The sequence below is a fragment of the Chiloscyllium punctatum genome, chromosome 3 (assembly GCF_047496795.1).
Source record: "Chiloscyllium punctatum isolate Juve2018m chromosome 3, sChiPun1.3, whole genome shotgun sequence".
In the NCBI taxonomy this organism is placed as follows: Eukaryota; Metazoa; Chordata; class Chondrichthyes; order Orectolobiformes; family Hemiscylliidae; genus Chiloscyllium; species Chiloscyllium punctatum.
The window spans coordinates 116,065,616-116,077,782 of NC_092741.1; the positions used below are offsets into that span (position 1 = coordinate 116,065,616).

The 12,167-nt window shown below is 39.3% G+C and overlaps 2 protein-coding genes across 8 annotated transcripts in view; one reads left to right on the forward strand and one right to left on the reverse strand.

Annotated features, from left to right (window-relative positions):
• lats1 (large tumor suppressor kinase 1) overlaps positions 1 to 3,333 on the forward strand; it is a 48,957-nt gene extending 45,624 nt beyond the window's left edge. For all 5 annotated transcript variants that reach the window (XM_072558719.1, XM_072558709.1, XM_072558699.1 and 2 more), the window contains exon 8: positions 85 to 3,333. In XM_072558719.1, coding sequence (XP_072414820.1) covers positions 85 to 600 — 516 coding nt within the window. In that variant the 3' untranslated portion in view covers positions 601 to 3,333. The remainder of the gene's footprint in view (positions 1 to 84) is intronic.
• Position 3,334: 1 nt separating this feature from the next.
• ppil4 (peptidylprolyl isomerase (cyclophilin)-like 4) overlaps positions 3,335 to 12,167 on the reverse strand; it is a 50,348-nt gene continuing 41,515 nt past the window's right edge. For all 3 annotated transcript variants that reach the window (XM_072558790.1, XM_072558799.1, XM_072558808.1), the window contains 5 exons: positions 11,270 to 11,336; positions 8,056 to 8,167; positions 7,675 to 7,771; positions 6,718 to 6,856; positions 3,335 to 3,599 (listed from right to left, as the gene is read on the reverse strand). In XM_072558790.1, coding sequence (XP_072414891.1) covers positions 3,435 to 3,599; positions 6,718 to 6,856; positions 7,675 to 7,771; positions 8,056 to 8,167; positions 11,270 to 11,336 — 580 coding nt within the window. In that variant the 3' untranslated portion in view covers positions 3,335 to 3,434. The remainder of the gene's footprint in view (positions 3,600 to 6,717; positions 6,857 to 7,674; positions 7,772 to 8,055; positions 8,168 to 11,269; positions 11,337 to 12,167) is intronic.

Consider the following 12,167-nt stretch of genomic DNA (forward strand, 5'->3'; position numbering starts at 1 on the left):
AGATTTTTTTTTAAATCCAGTAGTTCAGCAATAATCTCAATTGTGGAATGTTAAGATTTCTGATTTCTGCCTGTTCTTACAAAGGTTATAAACTGGCAGACGACACTTCACATCCCACCCCAGGCTAAACTTAGCCCAGAGGCATCCGATCTCATCATCAAGCTTTGCCGAGGTCCAGAAGATAGGCTCGGGAAGAATGGCACAGATGAAATAAAAGCCCATCCGTTTTTCAGATTGATTGATTTCTCCAGTGACATCCGGCACCAATCTGCTCCATACATTCCTAAGATTACACACCCAACAGATACGTCCAATTTTGATCCTGTGGATCCTGACAAATTGTGGAGTGATAGTAGCAATGGAGAAAGTGTCAATGACACACTGAATGGCTGGTACCAGAATGGGAAGCACCCAGAACATGCTTTCTACGAGTTCACATTCCGGAGGTTTTTTGATGATAATGGCTACCCTTACAGCTACCCCAAACCATTGCAGTGTGATTATCTCAGTCCAGAAACACCTGAACATCAAGCAGAAAGTAACAGGGAAAACACTGCAATGGGGAAAGGGAGCCAGAATAGAGAGCTGGTTTATGTATGAAGTGAAAATCATTACTTTTTTTTAAAAAGCAGTGCGCCCCTTGTTTAATTTCCAGGGACAGATTTTAATTTCTATTCATGCTTTCACTTTTAGTTTAAGGGCTTACAGAAAGGTATATTTTGTAAGTATTAATTTATTTCTACATTGTAATTTGAAGCCTCCAGCAGTTACACTTGAGTTAATAGAATGCTGGTTTGAGCACCTAACACTAGAGTTTAAATCAATTTCATCATGTGATCTGTAGTTGATCAGCAAAATTGTAATTGATTTTCTTCTTCACTTACACTAAGTCTTTATTATTACTTTAATTGCTGTGATATTCTTGGGAGAGCTTTATGTAGGTAAGTGCACAGTAGGTGCCTTTTTTCATTAGAAGTTTAAACAAGTCATTTTGCAAGGCTCCAACCCCAGCAGAGAACCGTGCTCGAAGAGAATACAAGTCAAAAGAAGGAATACAATGGAGTGGCTGACTCTGTAACCTGCACTTTGAAACAGTAAGACTGTATGTTGAAAGTGAGGATAGAGTTGCAATACTACAGGGCTAAACTGTTATCTGTTCCTATTTAACGAGACTGCAAACTGGAGTGAATTTTGGGTTTCAACACTACAGGGCCCATCCTGGGATGTGCATTGAGTGAGAGGGTAGGGCTGTAATACTGCAGGGCCTATTTTAGATATATTCTAATCAACCTGTTCAGCAATGTTATTACGTGCCTCCTGGTTCAGAGATAGGGACAGTACCACAAAGAGTCTAAAAAAAGCTCATTTTATACTCATTGGGAGTTGAGAGAAGTTACTAACACGACAGGACTCATTCTCCGGTCTAATCAAGTTATCTCTGGGGTGTTGTGAACATCTGTATCTGAAACCTACAAAATGGTCTTTTATGCTGTGCCTTAAAACATCCTGCTTAGCTTTGACCAAATATGAAGAAAGTAGTTTGGTATACTTTATATGAAAATAATTTTCTTTTAGAAGTGTGTAGAACACAGGTTATTAGCTTTCTATTTTTTTCTAATTTATGCATTGAATTCTATTTATAAATTATACATGTATAAACATTTAATTTGACTTCCAATGACATTAAATCTAAGATCATTTTCAAAGGTAATTGTTTTGCAATCTGTTAACATAACTGGTTCATTTAAATCTAAATTATCAACCTTGCACCATCACCTGCCAATTGCCTTTCAAGCCACACACCATCTAAATTTGGAATTCCCTTCTTAACAGCAGTGGGGCCATACCTACACTATGTGCACTGCAGTGCTTCAAGAAGGCAGATCAGCAGTGTCTTCTCAGGAAGAATTAGGGATGGGAAGTACGTGCTGAATTTGCCAATAACATAATTGAAGTCATCAAATAAAATTACTCCTTCAAGATTTAAAAGATAGATATGATTGCCTCATTTTATAGCAAGCAGCATTTATTACTGTGCAAGAATTCACTCTCACATTGCTGGTGAGATTTTTGAACTTCTGGCTGCAGCATAGCCTGCTGAAGGGAAGATCAGCAAGAAATGCATTCTGAGTGAAGCTACATCCTTGATCACATCATTGGGTTGAAGATCCAATCATTCACATCAGTCTTTTATAGAGCACTTTACAAAGATTTTAATAAATTGTACCCATTAAAAAAATAGAATGCATTCGACAGTCTATTTTAGAAAAGTGTTAATTGAATTTAATGGTTAACAAGGGCATTTTGGAGTCATGAGGCCAGATCAGCAGATTTCCTTCTCTAAAGGGCCTTTGTGAACTAGATAGGTTTTTAACACCCATGCTGATAGTTGCCATGTCACTAAGACTAGTTTTATGTTCCAACACTTAGGCATCTAGATGACTAGTCAGGCAACATTACTGCCATTCCCCACATTAATACTGACAATATAACTTGTCATATCAAATTTGAACTTAGAAAATGTATAGGTATGTATCTCCCAACAATAAGTTTGAGATGCCTAGAAAATTTAATATGTGGATGGCTCGGAGAGGCTGTGTCTACTAACAGCATCATTACATCATGCAAGAAATTGAAGGATTTTGTGCTGTCAACTGGGGTTTTCGTGTTCTTAAATTTTGTTACTGAAAACATCACCTTTCCAAAAACAAGGTCTTTGCTTCGTAATCTTTTAATGGAAACTGAATAAATGATAGAGTTGTCAAGTGCATTTTTATTTGGACTAAGATAATTCATAAAGGTAAGAGACTTTCCTTGACTGTTGAAGTGGTGGATGTTCTGAAGGCTTTTAACAAGTATGAAGAGATCACAAGACAGCTTTGATGGTATTTTATAAATATTATCAGTGTTCTACTTAGTATGTTGTATTTATACATTAATCTGAAGTACTCAAAGTAGGTTTAGCAAATAGGCCTTGTCTTCAGATCAGAAATTAATCCTATACTGTGCTGAGGTATTGGCTTAACAGTCTACATTGCATTGAAGTCCCTAAAATGGGACATTTGACTCTTATACCACAAACACCAATCTTTCCAACTGTAATGTTTCCAACTCCCTCAGATGTTAAGTGGGATTTAGTTTATTAACTGTCATCTAGAGACCTAACCAACATCCCTACCCTTATGAGGTGTCCAGTAAATTTACGCAAAACAAAATATTCAGTGCATATCCTGTCCTCAGCAGCTTGTTTGTAAGTGCATCTGCTCAGCTCTTGACAACTCGCCAGGATGGGACATGTGATTCCATAGTAGTAGAAAAGCAGTGAATAAGAACATTTTGACTGTACAATTTATTGAAATTTTAAAAATCAAAAGCATTTTAGTTACATATTGCACTTAAACGTTTCTCTGATTTCAACTTCCACTCTAGTGCTTCTATTTGGATCTTTTAGGACTTCTGTTCTTCCTTTCTTGATGTCTGGACTTCTTGCTTCGCTTGTGGTGATCTTTCTCTTGGGATTCACTCCTGCTCTGGCTGCGATATCGGTCCCGCTTTTTCTGACCTCTATCTTTTTCTCTGCAGTATTCATCAGTTGTTGCCTATCAAGTCAAAAATAATTTTCAGAAGATCTTCCAGTAACTAACCCATTGATATCAAGTTAATGTCAACTTTAAATTTAGACACAAAGTATAGGTTTATAAATTCCCTTTGCTTACAAATCTTACTCTCCACCTTTTTCAGTATATCTGATTGGTGTCCCATTGACTTGAAATAACCTTGTCATTAACAGGTCCACCACCCTATATTTATTTACATGGTTTCACCCGATAGGGTAGCCATGGTGAGACTATCATGTTCAGATTCATGATTTCTTTAATTTTATTCAGTTCTATGCACAGTATCCCTTACTTCATATCTGTCTTTTAATTCTTGCTGCTTGCCTTGCTGAAAATCCCCCTCCCAATTGCTTCATTTCACTTTTCCTTCAGCAATAGCTGGTGGCAATGAAAGAAAATAACAGAATTGATATAAAAGTCCTTATAATTAACAGGCACATTGGCACTGAGGTTAGCGAAATGAGAATTCATGGAAGTTGTACTCATTGGCAGAAAATAACAAGCAAATCCCTGGAATCTCTCACGTGCTTGGAAGATGCAAAGAAAACTTATCCTCTTAAGACCAAACTGAGGGGCTATAACCATTCTGAAAGAGCCCGAACAGGGTGGGCCTTTCTGTCTCAGAAAAAGGGCCAAGACAAAGCTGATACAGAGATGTTTTCAGTTCTGTAATGTTTTAATTTTTCACTAAATTTCCTAGTGATTACAAGACACTTCTTGAATCAGCATCAGTTGCTACTATAAGGATAGCAGAGGCAAATTACTGAGCTGCAATTAAAGGAGATAATATTTTATCGAGGGCAGAAAGAAACAAAAATATGGTAACAAAGGGTCAGCCAGAGCATAAACTCTGGAATAGACATGTTGAACCAATGGCCTGTTCCTGTGCTCTCTTCTACATTAACGCTTCAAATTGACCTAACAGTCCATTGTTGCAAAAGGGATGGCTGGAAAATGGGAAGCCTTCAGAAATGAGATAACAAAAATCCAGAGAAAGTATATTCCTGTCAGGTATATGGAATGCTGGATGACTAAAGAAATTGAGGGATTGGTTGAGAAAAATAAGTAAGGATATGTCAGGTACAGACAGGATAGATCGAGTGAATCCTTAGAGTATAAAGAAAGTAAGAGTATACTTAAGAGGGAAATCAGGAGGGCAAAACTGGACTTGAGATAGCTTTGGCAAATAGAATTAAAGAGAATCCAAAGGGTTTTTACAAACATATCAAGGACAAAAGGGTAACTAGGGAGAGAATAGGGCCCCTCCAAAATCAGCAAGGCAGCCTTTGTGTGGAGCCACAGAAAATGGGGGAGATACTAGATGAATATTTTGCATCAGTATTTACTATGGAAAAGGATATGGAAGATATAGACTGTAGGGAAATAGATGGTGACATCTTGCAAAATGTCCAGATTACAGAGGAGGAAGTGCTGGATGTCTTGGAACGATTAAAGGTGGATAAATCCCTAGGACCTGATCAGGTGTACCCGAGAACTCTATGGGAAGCTGGAGAAGTGATTGCTGGGCCTCTTGCCGAGATATTTGTATCATCGATACTCACAGGTGAGGTGCCGGAAGACTGGGGGTTGGCAAACGTGGTGCCACTGTTTAAGAAGGGTGGTAAGAAAAAGCCAGGGAACTATAGACCAGTGAGCCTGTCCTCGGTGGTGGGCAAGTTGTTGAAGGGAATCCTGAGGGGCAGGATGTACTTGTATTTGGAAAGGAAAGGACTGATTAGGGATAGTCAACATGGCTTTGTGCATGGGAAATCATATCTCACAAACCTGATTGAGTTTTTTGAAGAAGTAACAAAGAAGATTGATGAGGGCAGAGCAGAAGATGTGATCTATATGGACTTCAGTAAGGCATTCGACAAGGTTCCCCATGGGAGACTGATTAGCAAGGTTAGATCTCACGGAATACAGGGAGAACTAGCCATTTGGATGCAGAACTGGCTCAAAGGTAGAAGACAAAGGGTAGCAGTGGAGGGTTGTTTTTCAGATTGGAGGCTTGTGACCAGTGGAGTGCCACAAGGGCCTTCTACTTTTTGTCATTTACATAAATAATTGGATTGAGCATAAGAGGTACAGTTCGCAAGTTTGCAGATGACACCAAAATTGGAGGTGTAGTGAACAGCGAAGAGGGTTACCTCAGATTACAACAGGATTTTAGTGGCAGATAGAGTTTAATTCAGATAAATGCAAGGTGCTGCATTTTGGGAAAGCAAATCTTAGCAGGACTTATACACTTAATGGTAAGGTCCTAGGGAGTGTTGCTAAACAAAGACACCTTGGAGTGCAGGTTCATAGCTCCTTGAAAGTGGAGTTGTAGGTAGATAGGATAGTGAAGAAGGCGTTTGGTATGCTTTCCTTTATTGGTCAGAGTATTGAGTACAGGAGTTGGGAGGTCATGTTGCGGCTGTACAGGACATTGGTTAGGCCACTGTTGGAATATTGTGTGCAATTCTGGTCTCCTTCCTATCGGAAAGATGGTGTGAAACTTGAAAGGGTTCAGAAAAGATTTACAAGGATATTGCTACGGTTGGAGGATCTGAGCTACAGGGAGAGGCTGAATAGGCTGGGGCTGTTTTCCCTGGAGCGTTGGAGGCTGAGGGGTGACCTTATAGAGGTTTACAAAATTGAGGGGCATGGATAGGATAAGTAGGCAAAGTTTTTCCCTGGGGTTGGGGAGTACAGAACTAGAGGGCATAGGATTAGGGTGAGAGGGGAAAGATATAAAAGAGACCTAAGGGACAACCTTTTCACGCAGAGGGTGGTATGTATATGAGGATGTGGTGGAGACTTACAATTGCAACATTTAAGAGGCATTTGGATGGGTATATGAATAGGAAGGGTTTGGAGGGATATGAGCCAAGTGCTGGCAGGTGGGACTAGATTGGGTTGGGATATCTGGTCGGTATGGACGGGTTGCACCAAAGGGTCTGTTTCTATGCTGTACATCTCTATGACTCTAACCACCATGGTCTTTGGGAGGCTGCTGGCTAAGTTCAGGAAGATGCAAATTAATAATCAAATATTCAATAAAGCCATGACTATATAGGCTTAAATATTTGACTTCTTGAAAATCAGTATTGTCTACCTTGCAGTTGGCTGCTTTCCACCTATCACTTTCTTCTTCTTCCATATGCCGACGAGACCGTTTCTCCTTGTGGTGTTTCTTTGAATGCTGCTGGCTTCCACTGGTCTCCGCCTCATCCAGTAATAGTTCATATTTTGGGCTTTTTTTTTAAATTAAGGGACAAAAGCTAGCAAAGTCAGGCCAATGCAATGAAGAAGGAATTTATCCAAGTGTCTTCTCTTTCCCAAGCATGTTTCCCTCTTATTAAATGACCAGCAAGATACTCAATAAACGCCACCAGAGAAAATTGTAATCTATCATAGAATCCCCACAGTGTGGTAGCAAGCCATTCGGCCCATTGGGTCCACACCAACCCTCTAAAGAACATCCCACTCTGGTCCTGTAACCTTACACTTTCCATGGCTAATACACTAATCTGCACATCTTTGGATTGTGAGGCATGTTGATGACTGATGTTTTCAACTGCCCAGGACGGGAAGCATTGAATTAAACACATTTTGCTATATTAAGGATCTTCTACGAAGTCCATTTTTGAAATTATAACATTTAAGATTTCACAGATCAGGGTGCAAATCTCACCACAGCAGATTTTGGAATTTGTATTCAATAAAAAATGTGGAATTCAGAGTCTAATGATGACCATGAATCCAGTGTTGATTATCAGCCTTTATGGAAGAAACTACCATCCTTATTTATTAATGGCCTGGATGTAACTTCAGAACCTTAACTCAGTTCCCCTCTGGATATGGCCAATCACTGGAGAAAGCTGATCTTCTCTACTTAGTCTATTACATCACAATTTAGCTTGTCTGTTCTTTACTAACATCCCATATTCCTGGTTGTATCCTTTCTAAAGCCTTTACATGTTGCCTGAAATGTACTACACAGAACTATTTATAATACTTTAATTGAGCTCAACTTTTAACATTTATAGCTGTTGAACAAATTCAAGGATACTCCTGTTTAGGTTGAACTTTACTCTTCAAGGTAATGTTGGAATGTTTGCTAAGGTCTTTCTCATACTCTTTAAAATCATCTTTGGTGTATTTTGCACCTGTGAGAAGATAGATCAAAAATAACTTAAGAAAAGGTGAATGAAAAAGTGACCATCGTCAATTCAAGGATAACGCACCTCGTCCCACTCCCCAGACTAATTCCTGGCATTCTTTCATTCTCTTTTCTATCCCAATTTCTTTGAAACCCACAACTGAACCTGTGACAATGACCTCTCCCAGGCAGTGATATTGACAGCACGTTGGCAACTTTTATATAAACGAGTGACCTTTCAGGTTTGCACTTGTGAAGTAGCTAAATACAAAATGTAACCTTAGAACCTACCTTTCCCTTTCCACTGTACCTTCGCTACAGATTGGCTGAAGTCCACATGTATTCTTCTGTCATCTATTAGCACATTATCCATCTTAAAGTAAGCATTTTCACAATGCTCCTGCTGTGAAAAAATATATAATACAGCAGTTTAAGCAGATTTTTTCAGGGATAGTAATGCAAACCAACTCTGACAAAGATGCAGGGCACAAGTTCGGTCAAACAGTTAAACAATTATGATGGCTCAGGGTCCCAACAGTGACAGCTTACTCATCCAATAGCAAAAACACAAGACTGCTGAAAATGATGCTGATCCAATAGCACGAGCAATTGTTCTCTAAAAGGAATTTTTCTACACAGACAGCAAACCACCTCATTATTCCTATAGCTCTTTGCCCCTACAGCTGATTGCCTTCATAATAGGATAGGTCACTGCCCGATAGTTTGTTGCTCAAACTATAGCTTACTTAATAGTCAATAACGTAATGCCTTGACAATAATGCTGGACTGCCCCTCTGACTTGTTGCCCAAGTAGCAATAATTCACTGAACTTGTCTGGACAGTGATACCGTAGTATGCTTGCAACTCTGTTGTCATTGAATTATGGTTTTCATATCACTTTCTGACTGTGAAACAATGTTACTTGTTTGTGGTTTTGCTCCAAGCCAGTGGACATAGTATATGTGGTAAGTTATATTACCACAATCATCAATCTTGACATTCTCAGTCAGGAATTCCCCTGTCATGCACATAGCACATTCAACTTTAGCTCTGGAACAGAGGCAAACAAGCAATCTCAAAGACAAGTGTTTCTCTGGCTGAAGAACGTTTCATTTCAAAAGTCATTCTTGTCACAAATGGTTTTCCCATCTCTATGTTCCACATTCAAATTTGCAGTATTGTGCTCCAAAAAACCTTTAGAAATCACCATAAAAGGATTGTTTCTTTTCTCTGCTAGTGGAACTTTGTTTGGAAGTCCCTTAATTGAAAAGGCTCCTTCATATTTTCAGGGATTGATTCAGATGGTCCAAGTTTGAAACCACCAAGGAAGATTTTTTTTAAAATGGAAAGGAAGAAGAGCAAACTTGTCCACCACTTGGACGTAATGCGTTTATACAATCAGAGCCCAGCTTAAGTTAATAGTAAGTCTTTCACTGGAGACTAGTGTCAGCCAATAAGACCATAAGATATAGGAGCAGAAATTAGACTATTCAATCACAGCTGCTAAGTTTCTCAACCCTATTCTCTCCTACCAATGGAAACATTTTCCCAGTCCAGGCCATTCAGTATTCTGTATGTTTCAATTAGATCTTCCCTCATCCTTCTTAACTCAAGAGTTTAAACCCAGAGTCCTCAAACGTTCCTCATATGTTAAACTTTTCATTTCTAGTACCAGTCTCATGAACCTCTTCTGAACACACTCCAGGGCCAGTACATTCTTCCCAAGATATGGGGGGTCCAAAACTGCACAATACTCCAAATATGGTCTGACCAGTAAATGGCAAAGAACTTGTACAGTAAGCAGATGAAATTAATTTTGTACACAGGCTGCAAAAGCTTACAACTGAAACATCAAGCATGACTGCAGAATCTGACCTGTGCAAGGTCACAAAACACTAGCAGGAACGTACTAGATTTTTAAATAAATACCTAGAACCATTCGAAAATGAAAATGGTGTCACAGAACCCTTGCATGAGGTGTTATTAATTTGTTATTAATAACGTCGATGAGCAGTCAGTGTTGTTATGGAAGTAAACATAGCAGCCAAGTTATGTACAATGAGGTCACACAAGCAACTAAGTGAAATGAATGAATGTTGTAATGTGTAATGTGGCAGTACTAAATGAAGGATGTCTGCCTCTACTTCAAGCATTGCTGTGAGATTTTACTTCCATGTGAATGGAATTAACATATCTAAAAAGGTGGAACTTCTGACAACTAAACTAGAGTGGTAGAAAAAGTACCCATCTCTGGAGATAAAAGCATTTTTCTGTCACTATGAATACTGGGTTTTTAAAAAATAACTAATTTGCTGAAATTAATTTCTACATGCAAACTTGGGTTTCTCAAATGTCTCTTTTTTTAGAATTAGAATCCCTACAGTGTGGAAACAGGTCCTTTGACCCATCAAGTCCACACCGACCCTCCAAAGAGTAACCTCCCCCAGACCCATTCCCCTATATTTGCCCCTGAGTAATAAACTACACTATGGGCAACTTAGCATGGCCAGTTCACCTAACCTGCACATCCTTGGATTGTGGGAGGAAAGGGGAACACCCGGAGGAAACCCACGCAGACACTGGGAGAATATGCAAACTCCACACAGACAGTCACCTGAGGCTGGAATCGAACCTGGGTCCCAGGCACTGGGAGGCAGCAGTGCTAACCACTGAGTCACTATGCCACCCCATGTACTTTTTGAACAATATCCATTTATACAGGTTTCACTGTCCTTTATGTTTACACAAAGAAAGGTATCAGTAAGTGGGAATTTCTCTCATTATTTTAAATAAATTCAGATTTGTGGCCAGCATCTTTCTGCTATTGATTGACACTTGAATTTGCACTTGCTGATGTGTTGCATTTTGACTGTCAGCATGGAAACAGGGAGTTACTTTTCCCTGACTGCCTGTTTTTTACTGAGGTTATACTGGCCAGTCACCTCAATGTAGTCAGTTCATCTGGGGTTTCTGCCAACTTGTCGTATTTACCACCGCTGGGGAAATTCTCAGCTGAGATTTTGATTCAGAACATAAACTAGGCAAATACAAAAATCCACTTGTAATGCAATATAAATCGATACAAAAAATTTAATAGAATAAAAATTAGTATAACTGTAAAGTTATATTTAAAGAATGCACAATATAACTGTTACTTAACAAGTCTTCAGAAATATGAGAGGTGATCTCATTGAAACATGTGGGATTCTTAAGGGGCTTGATAGGATAGTCACAGAGGATATTTCCCCTTGTGAGAGTCTAGGACTAGGATGCATAGTCTCAGAATCTAGGGGCATCAATTTAAGACTGAGATTAGGAGGAATTTCTTCTCGGAGGGTTGACAGTTTTAGGAACTCCTTGCCATAAGAGGGCTGTGGGGGCAAATTCCTTGTGTATACAGAAGGCAGAGTTGGGTTGATAATTGATCAGTAGGGAAATCAATAGCTATGGGAAAAAGGCAGGAAAGTGGATAGCCTATTCTTGTTCCTATTTCTTATAGTCTTACCTTCTCAAACTCAATGAAGGCATAGCAGAGAGATTCTCCGGTCTTCCAGTCTCTAATTATTTCACAGCTGTTGAACAGATACCAATATAATTCACTTCAGTAAGAAAACATTAAAAAGACAGTTTTATTCCAGTATTTATCACTTTTACCCTGCTTATAAACATAGTCACTTTCTCCTCTCACACATTCATCAAGGGCAGACTGCAGGAAACTAAAGGCGTTCTCATGGTACCTGTTAATTCATTTTATTCTTTCATGGAAGTGGATGTTGTTCATAAGGACAGCATTTGCTGACCATGCCTGACAACACTTGAGCTGAGTGGCTTGCTAAGCCACTTCAGAGAGGAGTTTATCATCAGATCACCCTCCTTCTTTCCTTTAATCTGTTTCCTTTGACTAAAAGTAACTCTGGACCTACACAATGATTGATGATGAACTCCACTCTGAAGTGGATTATTAAGCTATTTGGGTCAAGGGTCATTAGGGATGGGCAGCAGTTCTTTCACTGTAAACAACTGAGGGCAAACTAAGATTGTGCAAACTAAGATAGTGCCATTTATTAAGAATGTAAAAATACATCATAATGATAACATTTACTGCATTTGCTACAGAATATCCAACCTTGAATTTCTCTCTCTCAGCCACAATATTTAAGTGGCTGTCACATAAGGAATAATGGGAACTGTTGCCAGGCACTTCAGCTCCGACAGTGGAAGACTTAGTAAGGGCAATTACACTAAAGCAAACTGATCACGTTTAGTAAAGTCTTTTGGATCAGACAGTGGACATACTTATGGGTCCCCAGCTATCTCTTCGCAGGCCAAGCAGGTGGCTGACTTATGCGAGGGGTTGGGATTGGTGGATATTTGGAGTTGTCTTCACCCTACCGGCAGCGATT